General features: G+C 43.1%; 1 protein-coding gene across 2 annotated transcripts in view; it reads right to left on the reverse strand.

The window, feature by feature from the left end:
- LRP8 (LDL receptor related protein 8) overlaps nucleotides 1–25,442 on the reverse strand; it is a 170,511-nt gene that overhangs the window by 24,314 nt on the left and 120,755 nt on the right. For both annotated transcript variants that reach the window (XM_058029913.1, XM_058029912.1), the window contains exon 4: nucleotides 13,893–14,021. In XM_058029913.1, coding sequence (XP_057885896.1) covers nucleotides 13,893–14,021 — 129 coding nt within the window. The remainder of the gene's footprint in view (nucleotides 1–13,892; nucleotides 14,022–25,442) is intronic.

A 25,442-nucleotide genomic window follows, 5' to 3' on the forward strand; every position in this document is an offset into this window, starting at 1 on the left:
TACCAGCTTCCTAACTTTCATAAGCACAGAATCAGGTTTCAGGATTTCACAGTATGCCTGGTTTTGGACATATTAAGTGGGATGTGTAGGGTAAATATTTAGTGAGTCGAGCATCAATTTAGCTGCAATCTGCCAGTAAGGCCCTTTACAACACGCTGAATGCCTTCCCTGGAAATCACAACTCAACATTAACATACAAATGAGGCGCTTGTCAGAGAGAAGCTGAGTGGAGCACTCTCCTCTGCAAGCCTAATGGACAGCTGAACCAGAGATGCCTGCTCAAATTAAACTTTCAGGTACTCCAACAAAGTGCAGTTCCAAGTCACTTTATTCTGTCAAGGCTTAGGGGAACCAAAACCATGGAAGAAATTCTCCAGAAGTACTTTGAGGTAGTTACTTGCAAAAGAATTCTTCTGCAGTTTCAGCCCTCTATGGGGAAGTATGGCTTTGATAAATTACAATAAATATAAATGCATATAAATTGCAATAATTTTTTTTAAATATTGTACTTGGGATCTTCAGAAGCAGAAGTACTTACTGCCATATCTGCAGAGCCCCTACACAACACCACACAGTTTAGATAGTACCAATCTCTGCAATGGCAATTGTACCTGGAAAGCAGCAGAATCCCTCTAAAAGACCTGTCATATCCCAGATTTCAGCCAGTGACAGGAACCCACTGGGATTCTACTGCAATATTATGTCTGATTTATACCTGGGAATAAAGCTGTATTTATCCAGCATTTAAGAAATGTCCACTTGCACAGATGCCCAATTACATTCTGTCTGGCAAACTCGCTGGGCTCTGCCTGATAACCTGAGCAGCCTCTCATGAATATACACACACACATATTATATATATACACACCTCTCCCCTCCTGCCCTGTGCTCTGTGCCATTTAGCCCCAGGTTTTCCAGATGTTAGAGCACAGCAATCCACCTAATTAGAAGAGAAAGAGGATTGCCTTCCTTGCTGCAATGCTGCCATGCACTGGCCAGGACCCAGGCTCTCTCCAGCAGGGAGAAATGTTAAAGAGAATCTCAGCTGCCTCACTCAACACCAATCATGGAATGCCACAGAGAGAGCACCAAAGGAGCTGCTCAGCTCCTTCTGCACTTGGGAGAGGATTTTAGATACTGAGATGCCCTCAACAGGCACCTGTCCCTTGGAACAGCCACAGTTTCTCCTCTCCAAACAGAAGGAACTAATACTAGGAGGTGAATCCTTCTCATAAGGACCTGAAATACAAGCACAGTCTGGTGGAGAAGCATCTAAAAACCTTCCTCTTTTTCATGGCAAACTTGAGCCCATTAAAATGCTCTAAATATCACCCAAATTCTGCTCTTTATCTCCATTCAGCAGATTTCTCTATCCTTACCCCATGACTAGAAGTCATCCATTAGCCCTGCTGATGAGTACACAACTAAATAACTTCACACAGTCTTCAGAGAAGCCCTTACACAGAACTGCACATGGAACACTCCTCCATAAAGTGGAAATTCAAGGTAACAGCATCTTGCCAATCCATTTTAAAATGGTAGTGGGAAAACAGGAATATTTCTATGGCTATGTACAGCTTCTGTAACAGATAAAGGCTGAGAAGAAGAAATTGCTTTTCTGGCATCATTTTGATGAATCTCAGAAACAGATCAGAGAGCAAAATCTTGCATAGTTCTTTGATCCTTAATGTTTGGGCAAGACTGTAATGATTTTCACATTCCAAATGTGCATAAATTTCCTTTCCACCAACTGTAATGAGCCCCTCTTTTTCCCCTCGTTGTTTTCCTGGTCCCACCTCCACCCCTCCTCCTGTTTGTATGTTTCCCTTCAGAAATCTGCTGCATTGGCAAATCAGCAACTGATAAACACAGGAGTGGGATACAGACAATGGAAGTTTGCACAAAAGCTCCTCCTCTGCACCCAGAAATCCCAGCACAGATATAAAATTACTGATAATCACAGCCAGGAAGCAGCTTTTGTAACCTCTCATGAGGACTTCCTCAGTGAAGCCTGAGGATTGCTAGCTAGAAAATTGCATGGTCATGATTATTTTATTTCTTTTTAAAAATTAAGTTCAGTGTATGCCAGCACCAGAGACTACAAGCTCTCTCCCCACGAGCAAGCAGAGCAGGCTGGCTGTTGGGTTGGTAACTCCCCTTTGGGATCAAGCAGTTCCTTGTGGGTCACACCTGCCCCAGCTGAGAGCTCCCTCCAGCCCTGCTGCTGCCATGGGAGGGCAGGGAGTGTCCCCTGACACCTCCCTCACCCTCCCTGGGTGCCAGCTGAGATCCTCGGGGCCTGGCAGGGTCAGGCTGGGGCTGCAGCTGAGCTGTGCCAGGTCCTGTGGCTCTGCTGGCACCCAGAGCCCCACAAACACCCCCACAATTCTCTTACCCAGCACCTGCAGGGATGGGCACGGGGCACCACAGCCCCAGGGACAGCTCACTTCACATCCCCTTCCATCAGTCTGTCAGTCCCATCACTACAGCATTTCATTGCCTCCAGAGCATTTCAGTAGAAAACGTGCCAGCAGTAATTAAATTATCACTGGGGTATTTTTTGACTTGAGCAATTTGTTTGCATTCTCCAAATTTGCTGCCTATCCTGTTGTAGGCTGATTCACTTAAGACCAAGGAATCAAATAATAATTTGCTTTCTTTAGCACAGAAGAAATTAATAAATGTTGTACTCCAAGGTGCAAAACCTACTTCAAACATGAGTGATCCCAGTAGAAATCTTGGAAATGTTTGTAAAGATGTGTTTAACCATCAGTCTTCAAAGCATAACTATAACAGCAGTTTACTGTAGAGCACTGTAATGTTAAAAGGTTCTTCACAGTTTCAGGAAGTAAAATATCACACATAAATGATTATGTAGAGGTGATTTTGCCTATAGACAAAATATACCAGAGGCATTGTGCTATAATTTTTGCCCTGTGCTGTGTGCCAGTCTGTAGGGCACAACTGGCACAGACTTTGCCTCACAGCCTGCAGCTGCACTCTTGTCACTTCTCTTGAGGAGAGCAGAGCAGAAGCAGCCTTGGGATAGAGGAAGTTAAAAATAATAAAATAACAGAAGATCAGAGAGATTGCAGTTGTGGAGTTGGTGTTTCAGTGCTGGCTGGTTCTCTATTGCCCAGAGCCAGGATTCAGCCAGAGGCTTTAGTGAGAGTCTGGTGCAGCAGGGACACTCTTAGCTCAGGCATGGCACCAAAAAATTCAGATAATTCTGCCACATGCTTTTTAAGTGCTTTTAGAAAAAAGCAGAATGCTCTCAAGATGTAGAATTCTCTAAAAATACAGAGTGCTCAATAAAAATTTGTCATTTCAAATATATATATTTGTACATATAATTTCTATAATGGACAACTCTCCCAAGCATGGAGCCTCAAATCTAGATAAAATTGAAAAAATGAAATAAATGGTATGTCCACCATTGCCAGGAGCTGGGGATTATGTACAATGGACTGTAACTGCTGTCATTGCTAATCTCTAATTAAAGATTTCATAGCTTTTCAGTAAGACTCAGGTATTTAATTCATCTCTCCTTCAAAAGAGCCATTTCCCCTTGAAATTACATGAATGGCTTAAATAATGATAATTATTTGGTAAAATTTGTGGCAAAGTGGATAGCAGCAATTATCCACTGATGCTGAAGACAAGATAAGATGAATTATTACACTGTATTTTTCTGACACTGTCCCCAAAGCAACTTTAAAAATGTATCTGAAAATTTATGTTTGTTTAAATCTGATAATGGATCTCGTGAAGCAGGCAAAGGATGATTTGTGCACACCAACATTTGCATCAGGGGGAGAGATCTGGAGATCTGCTGCTGATTCATGGCTGCTCCAACACTGGCAGGGGAGGCTGCTGGGCTTGAGAAACTCTCCCAAGCTCTGAGATTTAGGACTTGTGTTCTGCAGGGCTGAGGGTGGAATTCCTGAGCTCCATCTGCCCAGGTTTTGTGTCCCAAGTGCAAGCCCAGCTCCCCCAGCCCACAGGAACCAATCTCTGAGCTGGGCCATGGATAAGGAGGTCAAAGAGTGCAGACAGGGTAGATTATGTTGGAACTCCCAGTTACCAGCACTGCCAGCATGTTAGTTTTGCTTAACTAGTATTTATTTTCAGGTTTAATTCTGTCTAAATTATTTATTTTGCCTGCAGTCAATTGCTTACCAAATACCTGAATATTTCATAGAGATCTTCTGTCAAATGCCAGTCTTTAAAGCATGGATTCGTGCCTGGAAGGACAAGTTTCCCATGGAAAGCTGCCCTCCAGGAAGGACAGCAAAAGAGATGGAGGTAAATGAAGATGACCTTGAAGCTCATTGCTCTGAAAAAATGACAGGCCTCCCATGGAGGGAATAATGCAGCGGAATTGCAGCCTCACTCCCACCAGTGGTTGTTGCCATGGTGATTGATACCGAAAAGCCCATCTAGATGGAGGCTGCAGCAGGAATTGTAATTCCTGATATTGTTCAAGGCACTAATGGAGCTAAGGAGCCATCTCACGCACTCCTGCAAATTAATATTTGCATGTGCTGGCTGCCTTTGTCACACGCTGCCCTCAAACACAAATCAGTCATTTTCCCATTCTCTGCAGCACTATTTGCATAGTATTAGTTAATTATAACCCAGCAACCAGATGCCAAAGCCCCTGCTGACAAATAATAGTTGGTTCAAAAATGTATTTGGTGATTTAGAATGTATTTCCTGAGATACATATATTCATTCCAAGTGGTTTAATTATCTGGAAATAGAATTAATTATGACCCCAAATTTACAGAGAGAAGCAGTTTTTATACAAAGTTATACACACTCTGCACTCTGTCATTAATTTTATGTATGTGCAATAAGATTGCAACTCCTACCTGCGGTCTCCTCAATTTTCCTTCAAACCAGGAAAGGGTTAGGAAATTTATCAGATGTTCTGGCTAAATGACTGAAAATTACCTCAAAATAAGAACAAGTGAATCCAGTGTAGAGGGTTGAAGGGTAAAATAAAGCAGCATGAAAGACAAAAATGGATGGTCAGAATACCAAAGGTTAATACTGTCCTGCTTTTGTGACCATCCAAGACACCCCACGGGGATTCATGAGGATAAAGACATTATTATTACTCTTTTATATTCTGACTGGAATATAATCAGCTGAATCAGACTGGAGATGTTCAGTACTAGCCAAAATTTAACAGGAAAACAAATGTGCTGTGAAGTGTCTGGTGAATTTCTTTCCTGACTTTGAAAATTGGAGTCTGTACAGGACAAGCTCACGCCTATTCCCTTAGACATGACTTGCTTATTAAAATGGCAGTTTTACAAATTATACCAATTTGGCAAATCCCTCAGAAACATCTGATAACAGCCATTAAACTAACATCTGCTCTAATATTATCACACAAAATTCTGTATTTCTGAGGAATATATGGAGGTTCAGCAAGCAGAACAGGGCATTCCTGAGCAGGGCTTCGTCCTGGGACAGCGCACACCAATTCCACATCACTGCACACACAGAACTCTTGCATTCAGCAGGACTCCCTGTGGTTATGAATTTTCTGCACAGCATTTCTGTGCACGGCCTTTTCTGCACAGCCATGAAATTTAATTTTGCCATTGTGCAGTTTAAATCACAGACACTTTGCCAGGAAGAGCCAATCCATGGATGTCACCTTCCACCCACTGGGCAGATTCCCACTCCCTGCCATTCTGCTGACACAGAGACATGACCTGCCTGTTTTCCACACTGTTTTCTTTATGTTCAGCTCAGGAGAGACTTCATCAGAATCCTAAAAGCACACTCCAATCACATTGGCAAATGACAGCACAATTGGATTTATTCTTAGGAAATGGGGGGAAGGCAGGAACCCCAGCCCATGGCTCCACAGCCATGTCACTGTAAACTTTCTCTTTACCCTGACCCATTCCAAGCACAGGGATAGTTCCAGTTTAACCAGTGGGAAAGCTGAGCCATTTCCCCAGAATCAGTCAAGTCATTTATAAGTTGCTGCCATAACTAAGCAGGGAGTGCTGGAGGTTGCTGACCCACAGGTTTGAACTCACCTGAGCAGTGAGGGACAAAGCAGAGCTCACATTGCAAGCAGTGAGGCCAGTGCCCCATAACATTTCCATTTCCACTGATTTATTTTGTTTGATGGGAACTGTCTGTAAGAGCAGATATTGCTTATTGCAGTCTGCTTCACTATTAAACATCCACTGCATTTGGAACATGCACTATGAACTCTTCTGGAGCACAGACAAAGCAGGCAAGGCTCAGAGCTTTGCTTCTCAGCTCCCCAGTTTACCCAGCCATGTCACACAGTGATCCAAAGTCAGCTTGAATGTAGGTTCAATAACAATTAAAAGATGCTTTTGAAATAAAATGGTTTGCAAGACTGATCTGAAGGGAGAAGTACCTGAACACAGAAGCACTGAGGATGCAACAAGGGAATTGGCAGAATTTGGTGAAGCCCATTCAGGGTTATGGATATAAGCACATCCTATAATGACCAAGTCCATAAACACAAGACCCCTGTGGTGATTTTGGGAGGGGGAGAGACTGACAGACTGCTCAGGAAACAACCAGCCCCTGACTGTTTGCAGTTATGTGATAATTAGGGGGCACAGCTATTATGTGATGCAGGCAATGTACCTATGTACCCACAATTCCAGCAAAGAATGGCAATCATTTCTCAAAAAACAGGATTAGATTTTCTACTCAAATGGGAAATTTAATCACTGAGTGACACTCACTGCAATTAAACCTGTAAGGGTCGTGTGCTGACTGAGCTCACATTAACAGCAATGAGATTTCCATGGCAGTAGGATTTGCCTTGCAGTTTCTATGATTTGGGAGTAGAAATCAGTACTTTCCTGGATTTGGGCTGAGATGAGGACTCACGTGCTTAACATGAGCAATTATTTTAAAGTTATTGGAACAAAGAAGGGTAATGAACCATGAATGCTTATTGTGAACTAAACCTTTCTCATTACATTTTATCTAATGAACAAATTTCTTTGCAATGTAAAAGCAAAGTTAATCCAACCCTTATATCATCCTCTACGAAAAGAATATTCCAGCCACTAAGATTAGACTTCCAGATTAGTTTTATCTGTTAATATGACTCATAAACCAACTTTTTTTTTTCCTTCTTGCATCAAACATGACATGGTCCTCTCCTGCGTAGGACTGTGCTGAGTTCAGGCTACTGATTTTGGTTTAGCCTTCAGATCATATGCTCAGGAAGCAGAACTGTTAATTAGTGTAACACATATGTACTGGTGGCCACTGCAGGATGCAACTCCTACCCACATATCTGCCATCATAGCATCATCATTGGCAAGATTTCCCTGAATAAAACTAAACAGATTCTTGTTTTTTGGATGAATAGGCTCAGAATTATAGCTGCATTCTTATGAAGAAAGCACTTCAGGGACATGAAATACAATTGTATCTGGCAATAAGAGATGTAATTCCTTGACTATTTCAACTTTAGAAGCTCTAACTGTTGAAAGACAGACTACCCAAAAGATAAACATAATTACAGATCAATTCTTGCTCCTCTGCCAGTATGATGTGAGATTGGAAAGAAGAATCAGAGCCAACATCTCCAGCTAAAATGCAGAAAGAGCAGCAGGACAAAGCTTCTGTGGGTGTGCACAGGTATCTGCAGTCCAGCACTATCAAGCTTTAGTTTTAATTGCCCACAAATCTTTGTACAAAAGCAGCTGTTTCACAGCCCTCTCCCAGCCCCCTGTGATCCTCTGGGGTGTGAAGGATGTGTCTGTGTGGGGCTGTGAGTGTGCTCATCCCTCTCTCTCCTTCAGAGCAAGCAGAAATTCCACTGCTGCATTGTCTTGTTTTCAGATTGTGTTTCCATCCACTCTGCTTTAGAGAATAAATTATTCATGGAACACTGATAGGGACAATTTCTCTGTGAGGAGGATCAGCACAGGGCCAGCCCCAAAGCCCCTCTCAGTGCTGGAAGCTCCATCTGCAGATGTGCCACACGTGTTCCTTTATAAAGCTCAGCTCAAGAGCCAGCAGCAGGGAAGGCAAAGCACTGTGCCCTCGTCCTCTGCAGGTAGAGCCCTGGCACAGCTTGGGCCATGGCTTTAGGGTTTCATTCTGGATTTACACCATGACTGTCTTACCTCTAACCTAAGTTCACACACTGTTTAATTATGTTCAATTACAACGAGCATCCAGTGTATTAAAAATGCAGCTACCTTCACTTTTCCTGTCAGCATGCAATTAAAAGTAACTCCCAATCTCTTTTCCCCCTTGCCATTTTGTTCTGAAGGAACTCAGGACAAATATGATTATGGGCTGAAATTTTTCCTAAATAACAATGAGGATTTTTCTGCAAATTACTACTGCTTTTGAAGGAGCTCTAATACTTTAAGCAGTGATAAAGTGGCAGCTGTACATGTTTAATTTCTGAGAGCCATGGCATAATGCACAAGCATTAATCCCTCCAGCTGTCCAGTAATTAAACATCATGTAAAGCCCAGAGGATATCATTGCTGTGCTACCTTAGCTTATTTATGAAGGACTTGCATTTGTTAAATCTAGCAATTCTTTTTTTCCTTCTTGGAAAGAATTGTAAATTCTTCCACCACCAAGTACACTGAAGCTACAGCTACCCTCTATAAAATGTCAGGAATTTCAGACCAGTCATGTTTCTTTTCATCACATACTAAAATAATGAATAATGATAGTGCATAAATATTTCTTTTACAGGAATTACTGTGATGCTATGGGTTTTAAAATTGGTGGGTTTCTCAGGGAGAATGCATGGCAAAATCTGATCCTTTGGCTTTGATGTCCCTCTGAGCTGACTGAGGGACAGCACATAATGAATGTTAATTCATTAACAGGCAGTGAACAGAACTAATTTTGACAAAAGCACACATTAATCAAACTGCAATGAAAGATAAAATCAGTGCTACATTATCACCAAGTTAGAAGGTCTCAGTAGGATCAGTGGAGATCTGGAATGGACTGGATCAGTGTGCTCAAATCCCAGCAGGGAGCACTGGAAGTGTGGCTCATGCAAAATACAGGTACCTTCTACTGCACAAAAGACTGCTGGGACAACATGATGCTCTTTATAGTTCCAGGACAATGATAAAACAATTTAACTGTCAATAGAAAGGTCACTTCATGTGAGCACAGGTGCAGGAGCAGAGTGGGGGAAGGTGACTTTAAATCAGCTTTGCAGTTTCCCTCCTTCAGCTGGTTCATCAGCAGGTGGATCTGCTGGAGGGATGAGGAGCTTTAGCCTCTTTAAATTCTGCCTTCAGCCAGTGGTTCTCAGCTGACCTGAGGGCTGTGAACCAGGGCACTGGCAAGAGCTGACTCTAAGTGTTCTGCACTTGGCCCTTCCAAGAAAAGGACTCCTCACCTGGGAGGGGCTGCTGCTTTTTTGGAGAGTAACACAAGAGCCTGGAGCTGTGCCAGGAGAAGTGGAAAGTTCACCACCTGAGGATCCTGTAAATGATCTATTTACATGGGAAAGCCTGTGAGCTGCCATGGCAAGGACACAGGCTTCCAGCTGAGCACACCTGTGCTTGCTGTGAATTTAAAAAACCTTTATCCAGTCTGTTCACTTTTAATCTGGCACATCATCATATCATAAGGCTGAAAATCTAGAACTAATTCTGAGATACATGGTCAGCAATGAAAAGCCTGAAGACCAGGGTCCAAAAGAAGATGCTCTGGGTGACAAGGTTGTCACTGCATGAGGCTCCTGCAGGAATTCCTGGCTCTCACCTCAGCCAACTGCACAAGGTTAGTGTATGTCCACTGCCTGTAAAAGCTCCCCATGATCACTGTCTCTGTGCTATAGTTCAGCAGAATAAACCACGGATAAATAGCTTATTCTGCTATCAATATAATAATGAATTCATCATTTCCCTGCATCTGGCTGTTGGGAAAGGGGAAACTGGTGCTCTTCCAACTGCTCATCTGCAAGACACAATTTCCATATGGAGTGCAAGCATGGATTCAGGTGAGAAGCAGTGCCACAGCCAGAGGAGATGGGGTCAGAGCCTTGTTCTCTGTGAGCATCCCAGAGCCCTCTCAGAGGGCCCTGTGTGCTCTAAAGGGGTTCAGTGCTGTTTCAGCTGGTACAGGATGGCAGCTCCTCTCTTCCAAAGCCTCTCTCAAGTGCTCTCTGCATTCCTGAGCAGCTGACAAAACACTGCTTACTGTCTCCCTCAGCAGAGATTTAACAAGTTCTGCAGTAGTTAGCCAAGTCCAGATGGACCCTGAGTTGTGTTGCTTTAATTACAGCCTCTCCTATTTAATTTCTCTTTCAGTCTCCCTAAACTCAGTCCTAAGCTTCTCCAATCCATTGTGCCAAAGGTTGGGTGCACTGGGAGCAGAAAACCTTCACCAGGGAAATAAGGAGGCTGCCAGCACCTCCAAGCCAGCAAATTCAAGGCTACTAACCCTGACCTGTGGCTACAACACACCTGGTATTGTGAAGACTCAAATTACTTCTGCTCCAAAAACTGAAAAAATAAGGTTTTTCTTTTTATATAGTCTTATTTTAAAAAGGCGAATATTTGCATTTTCAAAAATTGTTTGTGCACTGGAAGTCAGTAGTGTTCTTACAGCCTGTCTGTTGGGAGTCAATTATTTAAGCAGACAGGCACTTAAGTACCTATGTGCAAGGATTAATATCTGCAATTAACCCCTGGTGCAACTACAGCCTGTGCAGACACAAATCTGGATCCCTGATCACTGGTGCTTTATCCATTGCAGGTGAAAGAATTTCAGTTTCCATTGCTTCCTTGACAAGTTCTTCCACAGGGTGAAAATCACACCATTGTCTCCTTGTTCAGCTTCTCTACTTTTGTCCCCGGGTCTCTGAACAGGGCTCTGTCCCCCCAGTGTCTGCACTGGATACATTTCCCATGGACTCAAAAAGCAGTGATACCAATCTGAGAGGAAAAATTAGAAGGTTCAGAGCAGTAGCTGGGAAGGAAAGTGCTGGAGGAGGAAGAACCATAACACACCTACACTGCTCCTACAGTTTTGGATGATTGTACCCCATAATCTTTACTGTCCTCTCCTGCAGGAGATCCTCCCTTAGCCTGGGCTGTGAACATTCTGACACAGGGACAGGTTCTTGCACAGCCTCAGCACAACCAAGCTCTGCTCCTGGATGCCAGCACAATCTTCTAACTGCTACAAACTACCAATGCAGAAATGCAGGCATAAATAAGGTTCATAAACTCCATACTAAATCCTCTTGAAGAATTATAAATCCAAGAGCCAGTTATTCCTATCAAAAAGCAAGAGTATACACAGTTAAAACATTTTTTGAAGTGTCACATGAGGTTGCAGTAGTAGCTTTATTAACATGGATTTAGAAAGAGCTTAGGGGGTTTTTCTTCTGGATGCCCTCACTCACAGCATCTTCAAGTCATCATCCACTTGTTTATTGGACATGCAGGCTCTCACCACAGAAATTATTCTGAGCACAAATAAATCCCCTTGCAAACATTCATCCAGCAAGATGTGTTATTTATAGACAGGCTGGCCAGCCCTGTGAGGAGTGCAGCCTCTGTGACAGGGTGCTGTGCTCCAAGGGGCTGCTGGTGACAGGCAGTGCTGAAGCTTCTTATAAAATCAGAATAAAAACCTCAGTGCAGAGATTAAATTAACAAAACAGAGAGAAGAAGGAGTCTGAAGTGGTCAGGATACTGTGTGCTGCTGAGATAAGAGGAAACAGAGAAAGGAGGATTCTAACCAGAGAAGAAATGGGAATGTTAACACAGTATCAGTGGATAGGCTTAGTGAGGTTTATCAGATTTGGATAAGGAGAGGATAGCTATCAATCCTCCACAAGCTCCCTGGTGAAACAGCTCACACAATTGTTCTCATCCATGAGGAAAAGACCTTCATTTGACAGGGAACCTCCCTGAAAGTGCTCCCACCACAGCCATTCAGCAGTGCCTCCTGTTTCCCTCTCAACAGTGAGTTTTGACCTCTGAAAGATGCTGAGTTGGGATCGTAGGACTGAAAGGTTTTGATGTCTGCACCCACCCAGGATGCTCCAGGTTTACCTGTCAATGCCTCTTCCCTGTCCTCATGCCCACCCTACAGCCAGACTCAGCAGAGATTTCCAGTGTGGGGACAATGCTCAGTCATTAAAAATTGGTTGAAAGCCACTAATTCATTCCTCACCAGTTACCCAGCAAGCATCAAAATGTGGTAAGTTGTCCTTGGATTACATTTTTTTAAGGTTTTTAAGAACCTGCACATGCACTAAAACTGGAAGCTAACTATGAGGAAAGGTGCTGAAACATCCAGAGCAGAAACACTCAGCTATTTCCAAATCCATCAATAGCATCATTATGCTGAAATTATGTGGCATTCAGAACATATTTACATGCATTTTGGGGGTTACCTAAGGCTTTGGAAAAAAAGTTCAAAGCAATTTCAAGTAGATTTTTATATAACTAAAGGACTCTGTGAGACCATTCCCACTGGTGTGAGCAGCAGCATTAAATCAGGGGAGGCAGCCACCAGTGAAAAATTGTTCTAAATTCACAAACTCATATCAGGAAAATAGCAGTTCCAATTATCTTCTGAATTTGTCTCTAATTCAAACCTCTCATTGAAAGCAAAAAAATTGTACACGCTAAAGAGAAAACACTTAAGAGTTTCACATGGAAACCAATAAAAGGACAAAGAAAAAAAAGGATTGAGAAAAAATACTTCTACAAAGAGAGCTAAATAGTGGAACAAGTTGCTCACAAAGCAAAAGTTTTGACAATATTTTGTTTGATAAAGCTGACTGCAAAGAAATAAATTTGTCCACAGCACTCCACTCAGAGCCACAAAATGTTAATGTAAAACATATTTCCTTATACAGCTTCAAAGGAAAGACATAATGTGGATTATGAACTGGGCAGGAATTAGAGCCCAAAATTCAGTTTTCGAAGGAAGAAACTTCAATTTGTGCTTGAATGTAACCATTCAACTCTTTCACCAGTAACCTGGAAATAAAAGTAACATATGCAACACTAGAAATATTGAGGGATGGGTGAATACACAGAACTTAGAAAGCTTCTTAAAAGCCTGGGATCATTTGCACACAAAGAATTTAATAAGAACAGTATTAGAAATCAGAAAGGTGATTTTACTTCTGCACAGACTGGCAAGACTGATACTCACTAAATTCTGGTGGTCTGTGTAAGAAGAAAGTTGGAAAAACAACTGGAATACCAAAGGGAGCCACAAGAATGAGTCAAGCATTCATTCAAAAGGGAATATTTGACACCAAGAAGCATAAAGAACCAATATATTTGGTCTACCAAAAAGGCAGCCTGAGAAATAGTTTGACCACACAGTGCAGGAGTTTTCACAGACTGAAAACACTGTTAAAGGGCTCTTTCATTCAGCACAGAAAGGCCTAATAAAAGGCAATGGCCATTTAGGGACTGAATTGAAAACAGTTATGGGTACAGAGTACATCATTCTCTCTCTGTCCAGTGAAACCAACAAGCCATCAATGTCCAGCCTTATCTATTCTACCCCAGCAGAAGCCAGCCTGAGTCTGTCCCCACTCTGCATAGGACAGCAGGAACCTGCTGAGCTATCACAGAGAAAGATTTGAACCTTATTTAAGTCCTTTCCATATCACCTGGGTGTTAACCCTAATAATAATACTTAATTCTTCACAGAATTAATGCATTCTCCAGCCAGCTCCAACTGGAGAATCCTTCTTTCCTCCCTGGTTCTAGAAGTCACCACTCAGCACTGCAAAGCAGAGTGAGTTTGCTGGCAGGAAAAGCCATCCCTTTCCATGCCATTTCTAACAGTCACTCCAGGACTTTTATGTCTTACATGGAGATATTGCATCTGTATGAACTCACCAGGAGTGCAACCAGCCTCATCAATTCCACTTTCACAGTCCTTCTGCCCATCACACCTCCACGACAGTGGGATGCACTTGTTGCTTAAGTCTCCACAGCTAATTTTTTCAGGAGGACACAATTGTTTGGCTGGAAGAAAAAAAACAAAGAAATAAACAGAAGTTAAACATATTTATAAACATTTCCAACATTGTTTATGCTGTTAAAGTTACTTTGAATGGCTGAATCCTGAGCCATACTGGAATGAAATCCCAAGTGAACCTGCTGCCTTCTCAACCAGGCTGCCCTGGGAACGAGGCCCCTCCTGCCCCTCTCAGCCAAAACAAACTGAGAGAGTTGTTCCCACAGAGCAACAGGATTCCAGCTGGGAACTTGGGGCAGGGATGCTCAGGGCAGCACCAGGCTCTGCCTCCCTGCCCAACACACTGAGCTGGAGCTGCTCAGTCACTGCCCTGCACACAGCACAGCAGCTCTGCACAAACCCCTCCAGCCAAGCCAGAAAAAGCAATTCCCTCATTTTAGTACAATGGTGCATGGCTAGGTTTGGCAAGGCAATTTCTAAACATGATGATCTGGGCAGATTGTGGTCAGCAAAGCTGAGGAAAAAGCAGCAAGGACAAGCAGGAACTTGCAGGTATTTAACAAATGGAGCTGTAACTGCATAAATTGAGGCAATTGTGATGTCAGACATGGAGACACAGGAGGACCTGCAGAAGCAAAAACCCCAGTACAGGCAAGAAGACAACTATGAAAAAGAATCTGCCAGATTTATCTGGAACCAAGTAAGCTGTGAAGCTCATTCTCTCATAACTAGTTTGCATTGCTAAAATTCCTGTATTTTTTTCCTTCATACTACTGTAAAGAGCAACAGATCTACATTTATTGTGACAAGGCTGCTGAAATGCAAAATGTTCCACAATTTAAACAATTGTTTAGCATTCTGGAATCATCATCCAGTTTGGCAGGATTTGCTTATTAAACAGATTGATTTCTTTCATCAAAAAATTACGTATATTCAAATATTTCTTCCATTGGTATTAATGATAATAATGCTGTGTATGGCTGCAGGTCTACTGAGCAGGAGGGAACCTAGATTCTAAATTCAAACCTTCACATTACCCTGCCCTGGTAAAGGTATTTACACAAAGTCAATCAGCTTCCCAAGTGCTGAGAGGATGAAAATTATACCTCCCTTTGCATCTACACAAGGAGGCAGTGAAAGGGCATCCTACAGCCCCAAAGCATCAATCAGCCACTTGGAGAGCAGAGCCATTTAATCCCTGCATTTCTGCCTTAGCGCCTTCAAGTGTTAGAAGCAGCAGTTTTGAGAAGCTGTGGGCAACCAATACATCAAGAAAAATTAGGTCCTGCCACAGACAGACAGTTAATAACAGATGTAATGGAGTTTTATAACCCTGAGGCATGACAGCATTTCTGTTGAAATTTGCTTGCTGCATACCTAAATAACATTTATCAATGTTGCATGGTTACAGGGGGGAGGAAAAAAGGATCCTTACTTAGGCTTTGGGATTATTTTTCCAGCAAATTAGTAATAAAAAACATTGGAAAGGCTCTCCAACAAGACCTCACCATGATCAGTGTATTTGCCAACTCAGGCCAGGTCCTGTGTCCCCTCTAAGCTGCAGGTTTTGTCCTGCCCAACTACACTGAGGTTTGGATTGCACTGGCATTCTGGGAAAACTGGGATAACAAAATGTCACAGAGACATTTGTTAATTGGGTTATTGGTCCACATCCCCCAAAAATTGTTCTAATTCTTCTTGCTCTGGCAATGGTGATGGGAAGGAGAATTTGTTTTGATGCCAAGTAGGACCAGGTTTTCCATCCTCACTGTAAATCTCCACTGAGAACCAAGTGGGTCCAGACAGATAAGAACATGTTCCACACACCTGATTTTGAAGAAGGTAAAATATAATCATAAAATGGTATCAGCACACAGTGGGATCATTAACCAGCAAAAAGGTTATTTGGTTATTTACTGGTCACAGTTTAAATTATGGGAATTACTTTTGCTTGGCTGCTGTGGGCAGATGCTTAATAGTTTTGGGAAGCTGAAAAGTTTGGAAAGGTATGAGCAGAAGGCTCCTGTTTATGGAAAGCAACCTCTGTGTTAGTCATCTCCCTGACAGAATAATTACAGACATTTAAAATATGTAAATCAAAGCTTGAACTTTCAGGGATGCAGCAATAGAAGCTGCTGTTGGTCACAGTTCATCAAATCTCTGTGTTCCAGTGGTTTCTGCACCCAAGCAATTGTTTCATGGAAGCCAATGACTTGTAAGCACTGAGAGGGGATCTTGCACAACAGTCAAAGCAAACCTTTGGTGGAAACACACCTGCATTTCCAGCAAGTTGGGTGTTTTCCCCCCTCTCCCCCCAGAGGCTGCAGATGCAAGTGGGGTCCCTGTTGTTGTCCACACTATTAAAGAGGCTTTCAGCAACTGCAGCCCAGACTGAACATTTCTGTTTCTGTGCACGGCTTACACAAACCCAGGCCCCTTGGGCTGACGTGACCAAAATGTTTTACTCCCTCCTTCCCTCTTTGTGCAGGCAGAAAGGAAAGGGTTAGGATGTGTGTGATGGTGAGTGCTCTTACCCTGGATGCATTCTGGACCAACACAACTTATAGCAAGATCTGCCTTTTCAGAAAAGCACCATTAAACAACTTGGTTGAAATGTCAGACACATCAAGACCAATTTATCACAATGAACTGCAAATGCCAAGGATGGACAACAATGGTTTATTTATAAGGAGACAAGAGCAAAGAAGACAAGAAGGTTCCATTTACTCACTACCGCCAATGGCACATTCTTCTTTCTCTTTACAGGAGGCTACAAAGTCTTTCAGAGCCCCACAGAGCCTAACTGGCGCCCCACTGTTTGCTTCCTCTTGTGCCACTGCTGTGCTTTTCAGGCTCCGGACATCATGTATATTCAAGAAAGCCCAAGAAAACAAAATTGATTTACTTTCAGAAGACCATTTGTCAGGTTCTCACCAAACAGGTACTCTAAGAGCATACACAAAATGCAATTAAGCAGCTTCTGCTGGTGGGAAACCCACAAGACTTTTCATCAGCAGACTGAAAAGAATGCCCTTTGTGGAAATACATCATCTTACAGGTCTGAACAGCATCTCTATCTCTGCTGAAATAACTCCCCAACCTCTCCAGACTGCCCCTTGTGGTTTTCCCAGGTTCTTCAGAAGCTTCTACCCAAGACATTTTTTTCTACAACAGAGAAAACTCAATACTAAAATAGTTTAACTATTTTCTGTCATGCCAATGAACCATTCCCACAAATATTTCCACTACTTTTATTACGGAATTAAAAATTCTTACCTCCCTCTTTCCCCCAGCAATGGTTTAGTTGTCAGCTTTTTTTTTTTAAAGGAATGTTTTTTAACAGGGACCTCCCCTCCTCAAACACTGTCCTTAAATCTTCTTTTGTCACAAGTGGCAGAACTGCCTCAGAGATGTACCAAGAACAAAATAAGTGTTTGTACCTGCCCAAGTACAGGACTAGAATCCGGTTTGTTTCCAGAGAAAACAAGCCAAACTGGTAAATGAGCAACTGTTCTGCAGAGAGGAGGGGAGCTGACAGGCAGAGATTGCTTAGGGAAATTCAGAACTCAGAGTTCTTAATCACTGAAGATTTGTGACTCAGAAAAAATCTCAGTCACAAGTTTGCATATATTGTTCTTTATATATATGTGTGTGTGTGTGTGTGTATGAATTTATATCCCTATCTACACTTAACTACTGACTTAAAACCCAAAGTTTCCTATTGAAGTATTTACGGTGCATAAGAAACACAGTTAAAATCCATCTTCTGACTTAAAATATTGTCACAGCTGAAGCTGTATCTGACTGGTACTTTCCTGCTCTTGGCCCTTCTCCCAGCTGTGGGTGGCTGTGAGGATCCTCTGCCCCACTGACCACAGCTCACTCTGCAGCTCAGGACAGGTCACTGTTGTTTACTTTACTTTACTTTGATGTGTCTCAACCCTTCAAGACTCATCAGATTCTGGGTGTGATTTTCTAAGGTGTGTTATATCACATTTGATATACCTGCTCTCCCTGATGCCCTCCTTGTGACACGCTGTGATCAGCAGTGTTTGTGTGGGGACAGCAACATCCATGGTGGGTGATTCCCACGTCCTGGGAGTTTCCCTGGCCCTGGTGCACAGAGCCCTGTGAGCACACAGGGATCCCCCAGCCCTCAGCCTTTGCTGGGTGCCTGAGTTTGGATCTGGGCATCAGCAATACACAGAGACAGAACACACTGGGGAATGCTGACCAAAGAATTGCTCCCACCAAGGTCAGGAGCTGCACTGAACCTTCTGTCATGCAAAGCAGCAAAGTACAAGCATCAGCCTGCTGGGACAGCAAGGCTCACATCAACTTGTGACTTCTGCAAAAGCCAATCCAGCAGCAGTACTTGGGCTGCTCACTGTATCTGTATTACACATGCACTTGAGATCTCTGAGAAAATACAGGCAACTCTGCAATTTCAGCTGAAAGCAGCCCAGGCCAAAACAAATGTCATGATTAGTGGCTTAAGTGAATTAAGATTACAGCAGTGAGAGTTGGAATGAGACCAACCCCCCAGCAATGACGCCTCTGTTGACAGAAGCAGCCCCATCCATCTGCTCCCACAGGAAACTCAGTTCTGGTCAAACTGGGGCAGGCTGACAGCACCAGTTCCCAGGCCTGGGAGCTTCCTGGTGCTGCCTGACTACATTTGTGAGTGGGTAAGGACAGGCTGATGTGCCATAGCCTTTGTGGCAGCATGCAAAGGCACAGGAACAGTGAAAAATCTGTTTGTCCTGCATAAAAAGATAATTAACTTACGGGTACTGCCTTTCAACTTTCAACATAAATTAAGCAGCTCAAAAGACAGATTAGGAAAGGTGACTAAGAACTATGCTGTAAAATGTCAGGAACACTATTAACAATTGATACATCTGATAAATAGTGGTGTGATTTGTTTGATGATGACTTATGTTCAGAAGTTCCCAGGGGAACAGCAGAGGATTTGCACAGATTTCCCTCTATTGCACTGCACAGTATAGCCCTTATTAATTCCATTCTTGTGTGCTTATAAGAAGGGCTCCTCCTTGTATTAGAAGTCTGTGATGAGTCTCCAACTCCTCTACCTTGAAACTGGAGCGAGGAAATAAGCTTAGCACACAAAGGGTTCAGCCTGTCTAAAAGAGATAGGTAGCAGGTACCTCACTTTGTGCAGATTAGCACATTGGTGATTACCACCTCTGACATCAGAGTGAAATAATCAGGAATTCAAAATCCCAGGACTAATTCTAATTACTGAAATAGAGATTCACTGTCACAATAGCAGTGAGGTAACTTTTATAGGAGAAGTGTGTTCCAAAAGCACAGACACTACAAACAACCTCAAGTAAGAAAATGATTCTCTGGTATCATGCCAATAGTTGTAACAGGTGATATAAACTGTATTTGAGCACAGTACAAGGACATAAGAGATCTCTGTAGCAGGGTGCAGACAAATGGCACCAGGTTTTAGCTAAACTCCATGTCTCACAGTGTGAGCCACCTGCAGGGCTCAGGAAGAGCCCAGGTTCAGAGCTATCCTGACACCCCTGGAATCCTGAATTCTGTCCCAGCCCAGGACAGGCAGGTGCACAGAAAGGACTGCTGCTCTTGGGCTCCCAGTGCACCACCTTCTCTTCGATTCCTGATTGCCATGTCTTACTCATCCACTTCAAAAATCAAATCTAACATCAAACTTGGCTACAAAAAGCATTTCCTTCCCTCAGTCTGACTGGCAGGACTTCAGCTGATTTTGTATTCCTGTAAACACAGCAAATGCTCTTTTGCTGCAGTCATCTGAGCACATCTCACCTAATTCATCTCAGAGCTTCTCCACATACTGTTCTGATAGCACTTCTGCTCTCTACTTGATATGCCCAACAGGCCCTGCTGCTGAGAAATGAAGTCCTTAAATTCAAGTCATTTGGCTTGTTCTGGGTAAATCCAAGTCTAAGTCAATGGCCCATGGCAAACAGGAGGTCAAACTGGGTGATTACATGATCCTCCTTGGTCTCAACCTGCAGGAAAATTGTGATACTTTCAGTAGGAATCAGAAAGCTTTTTAATTGCCTTTAAACTGTTCCTCATAGTCATACTTCTGAAGTTTCAGAATTTACAAAGTCCAGATGTTTAACAGCAGTGAGGATATAGGCTGCTGATCCTCATTAAATTCCATTTTTTAACTATCTAGTGCTTGTAAAACAACAGTGGTTTTTAACTGGTGTCTGTAGAATACACTGTGACATTCCCCCACTGTCAAGTCTGGTTGTGCCCAGAGAATCCAGTTTCTAAGAGACCATGACAGGTTATTAGGCATGAGAGAGATGCACATGATATAGTGAGGGCTTTCTGCTCCTGAACAAGCTGCATTTCCTTACCTGCCACTGCACACAGCAGAGTTCATTGCAGAAGTTCATTCCCTAAAGCAGCTTTTATGCCCAAGCACCTTGAGACAAAAGCTGTCTTTGCAGGGGAAGTGGAACAGTTGCACAGATACTGTCCCAATCCCTCAAGGCCAGTCCTTGGCCCTGCTCTCCACCCAGCCCTCTCTGCAGGATCAGCAGGGCCCTGCTGGCTCTGATGTCAATGCCTCGAGCACTGCTTTGCTCAGGGATGCACAAACCCTTTAATAAACCTGAATGAGACACAGGATAACCCTGGCACTCCAACTCCATTCCCTGCTACCACTTTCCACAGGTTCTGGACAACACAACACACACAAGAGCCATGGCCCACAGCTGTGTGTGACCTGCTGCAGGGCTGAGCTGCACTCCACGGGGCAAGGCAGAAATGTGAGCAGCAGGACGAGGCTGGTGCAGTCCAGCTCCAGCTGAGCAAAGCATGATTGCAATTATTGCACAGTGTGCAGCCATGGGAGAGCCCAGGAGCCACGTGCCACCTTTGAGTGCCAGTTTCTCATCTTTCCTGACACCACAGCCATATGGTCACGAGAAACATTCACTCAGATTAATCCAGAGAAGAAATGAATACAGCCCTGTAGTGACAGCCCTGCTTAATGACAGTGAAGCACAGCCCTCATTGTTTAGAGGAACAAAAAGGGGATTTTGATAAACTCAAATCAGAGGCCATCTGCCAACTTTCCCCTCTATTTCTACCAACTTTGGCCCTTTGCATGTCTTCTTGATGGAAGAGGAAAATCCATAATTTACCCTGGACTTGAAATGGAGAGCTGTTTAAAATCATAACATGGTCCCTCCTTGTGAAACCACCAGACCCTCTTGCCTTTCTCTCTGCTGCTCCTCTAAACCAGAGCAGAACTTGTCTTCTAGAGGAGTTGTGTGTCTAAGACATTATTCTGGCTACTGAAAACCTGAGTTTCTACATCAGATTTCTTCAGGTAACTTTGTACTACTTAAAATTGTATTTTCTCTTCACTGGTGGTTTTCTCTCATCTCAAGGATCAGTTGGTCATGCCCTTAGCTTGGCACAGAGGCAAGAAGATACCAATAAAAACCTCAGGGAAAATTCCAGACATCACAGTAAAAAACCAGAACAGCTGAAGAAGAACCTGCTCCTGGCAGGAGTAAAGCAGCAATGTGCACTGCTGATCTCAAACAGTTCCATAATAAACTGACAGTTGACTTTGGTAGTTAGCAAACATCCAGGCCTGCCAGCAAAACCCAGGACTCAACATTTTCTTTAGAGATAGTTTTCTAATAGAAAAGCTATTAAATATTCCCTTTTGTGAGAGGCATTTTTCATGCTCAATCAAAAGTAAAGCTTAAAAAAAAATTCAACAATGACATGACTTTAAGAAGGTCAGAAAAAAAATACTCTGCCTTTTTTTACCCTCAACATAACATCGTCTTTAAACTCTATTGTTTCTAGAGCTGGTTTGAAAGAGAGTGATGAACAACATTGTCCTGTCAAACCTCCCATCCCACCACTGTCTACATCAATAATTACCCTGTCAATCTATGTACACACTGCCAGTTGCAATGCAGTTCAGCCTTCCCTTCTGTAGTATTGGGGGAGGTCAGAGGAGAAAAGAAAAAAGGAAAAAAAGAAAAAATAAAAGTATTTTGCCCTTCCCATAGCCCAGAAATCAAATGAAACTCCAATCTTTGACATGGTTGAGAGCTGAGCTCTGTTTCTCAATACAGCTCCTCTACCTCTGCTTTTTTCCAGGGATGCCTACTGCGAAAAACTAAATCTGGCTACAAACACCCTTTAAAACTCTATCATGATCCACTGTGCTCCCCTTGATGAGTGATGTGTGATGCTTTTTAGGCAGTTCTGACTGAGGCAGGCCTTAGGGGAATACAAGACCAGGGGTAAGAGCTGAGCCAGCCCAGGGGGCAGCCAGGGAGCTGGGGATGAGCAGAGCTCCAACCCTGGGAAGGGAGGGCAGGGCCAGGGCAGGACTGAGAGCGGGAGGGGACAGGGCACAAGCTGGGATGAATGGAAGGCAGCTCATTAACCCCAGAAATGCAGCTCCTGAAAGGAAAACTCGTTCCCTGCCAGAGAGCAGGGATTCCAGAGCCTTGTGGGCAAACAGATTTGTGAGCACTGAAACTTTTCTCACGCAGCCACTGAGGTGACAAATGGATGTGCTGAGCTGAGGTGACAAATGGATGTGCTGAGCTGCTGAACAGAGCCCTTGGGAGTGATGTGCCAGAGGTGGGGAACAGCCTCAGCCTTCCCCCAGCTGGGACTCATTACAAGTCTTTTGTCACCTGTTCAGGTGTCAGCCTAATTCCCACTACCCAATTCCCACAACCTGGGCATCCCAGGGGCACACACCAGAGCCCACCCTGACACAAAGCCCAAAGCCCATCCCTCCTGGTCTGGGTTGGCAGAGACCATGGAAAGAGCTGATCTCCACAGAAACACAGGTAATAACCACAATCTCCTGATCTGCCCTGATCCAATAATGCTTCCTGCTTTATTCCTAGCCTTTGGGTCTAAATACATTGCAGCTTTAACAACATCAACTTTCTTCACTAAAGATTCAGTGATAAAATACTCCAGATTGCAGCACACAATAAATCAATCATCCCTCCCTGTATGGGTTTGTAACTCAGCACTTTGAAAGCATCTTGGAACAATTTCTGCACACATACTTTTAGATAAGGGATAAATTTACTTTTTATTGAATCAAATGTTATTGACTGCCTTTGGTTTATAGATAAAAGTGACAGAGTTTTCTAGGTTCTCTTCAAATTGTTGGCACTGTGACCCTGAACTGTTTAAAAAATTAGTTTCTAAAAATAATTCATTCTCTCCACTGGCAGTATCTCACTCCATTCCCTCCACTTAGGCAGTATCTTAGTCCAAGCCTACCAGACATTATCACCTTGGTCACTTGTCAAATTCTTATACAAGCAGCTAAGCACAGCACCAGGACAGATTTATCTATTTTTTTCTATATATTAATTTCTAGAAAGCCCCAAAATATGCATCCCAGAGTGCTCAATTTCTATTACAGCAAATCCAGAAACAAATTCCAGATGGCAGCTTATTTCATACATATTCTGGCATATTTGGACACTTGACTTCTCCTTTCTTTGAGAGCAAATTAATGCTCAACTCAAAATTAGGCTTTAAAGCACAGTTAAAAAAAAATTCACCTGGCTATACCACTCAATTAGCAAAAATCAATTACCAGATGCCAGTCTCAATTTGAAGACAGAAAACTTATTGTATTTTGTAAGTGCTGCAAATAATGACAAAAATCCCTTAAATTGGAGAAATGTCCCTGCAAAGGTGACTCTGTTTCACAGGCCCAGTGCACAGACTGGATTTGGGAGTGCTGAGCAGGTCAAAGCAAACATCCAGAATGATCCTGGATGAACCCAGTGGACACCCACCCTGGTAAGAGGAGTTTTGTGGGAACAAAAGAGAGCAAAAACCCTGTAATGATCCTCACAGTGTCCATACATTGTTCTCACTTAGCAACCAAGAAATATGTGGGGCCAATTTACACCTCCAGTTCTTTCCAGCAAGGCAGCAAGACAGAACTTGGTCTGTAAATTGAGATGTAAAATATTATACATATAAAAAACTAGCATATAACAGATATGTAAACTGTATTATATAAATTTTACTGGCAGTAAAATTTATATAATCAGGAAATTTATAAAAATTTATATATCAGGAACTGGCAGTTTCTGTCTCTTGCTCTTCCTTATCACTTAGGCAGTAACTAGGAAATTGTCAGATATTCCAGTACCATCCTGAAGATAAGCATAGTTTGCTATCTGATGAACTCCTAATGAATCTACTGTTAATTGCATAACCTTCCTTCAGCACAGGAACTTTTCTGTTCATCAAGGGCATGGATAAAACAGCTTCTTTACTTTGGAGCATCCTTGTAATTAATAATATATTCTTCACACTTCTAAATATAACCCATAATGAGATGCTTTAAAGGATCCAAGCTGCACCTTTCACCAAGTGCTTTTGATCAGAAGGGAAGGAGCCAGAGCTTGCTCAGACAACAGAGGCTGCTGGAACGGCGACTGTCGCTTCCCAGTCCTGAAAGGCTGCAAACGACTTCAAAGGGCTCAGCAGCAAAACATGCCAAAACAGCTTCCTGCACCTACAGCACACTGTCTCGTTATCTCTGGGCATATTCTGTGCACATCACAGATGAAAAGAAGGAGATACATTAGATATAGGTAGTACATATAATATAGTCTGCATAGATGGATATTGGTAACTTCTACTCGTTAACATTCTGCTCATTAACTCCATGGAAACTCTGCCATCAATCACCAAGCAGGTGATGAGCTACTACAGTGTGCAAAATCTCCCCAGTTATGTTTGCCATCCATGTGACCTGGCACCTCTCAGAGATTTCTTCTGGTTTCCATGTGTTGAGAAAAACACATCTCCAAGGATAACAGAACAGAAAAAAAAAAAAGTTTCTTGGTACCTGTGACTTTCTCCTGAGACATTTTGCAGAACTTCTTTATACTGGGGGTAGCAGAGCACTGGAACAGCTGCCCAGGGAGGCTGTGGAGTTTCCCTCTCTGGAAACATTCCCAACCCACCTGGACACGTTCCTGTGTCACCTGCTCCAGGTGACCCTGCCTCAGCAGGGGCACTGGACTGGATGATCTCCAACCCTGACCAATCTGTGATTCAAATAATGACCCGTGCTTGGGGAGAAGAAAGGAGAGTGGTTCTCCCCCACCCGTGGAGCTCCCTTAACTGAACAATACAGTTTTTGCCCTGAGAATTCCTTCCCAGTGATTTGGATGGAGTATTCCATGATTCCAAGGTGGAGTTTCTTCCAGTGTCAGAGCTTGCTGTGCCTTGCAGCAGCTGGGCCGAGTGCCCTCACCTACAGTCTGTGAGCATCCCTGCTGTCTGTGTGCAGCAGCTGAGAGCACCTCCCATGTTTGAAAGCCTCAGGACCATGAAATGCTTGCACAGCAAAGGCTGACTTTACATTGACACCTCATTTAAACAACAGCATATCTTTAAGACAGGTACCA

This window comes from Melospiza georgiana, chromosome 9 (genome assembly GCF_028018845.1).
Source record: "Melospiza georgiana isolate bMelGeo1 chromosome 9, bMelGeo1.pri, whole genome shotgun sequence".
Taxonomy (NCBI): domain Eukaryota; kingdom Metazoa; phylum Chordata; class Aves; order Passeriformes; family Passerellidae; genus Melospiza; species Melospiza georgiana.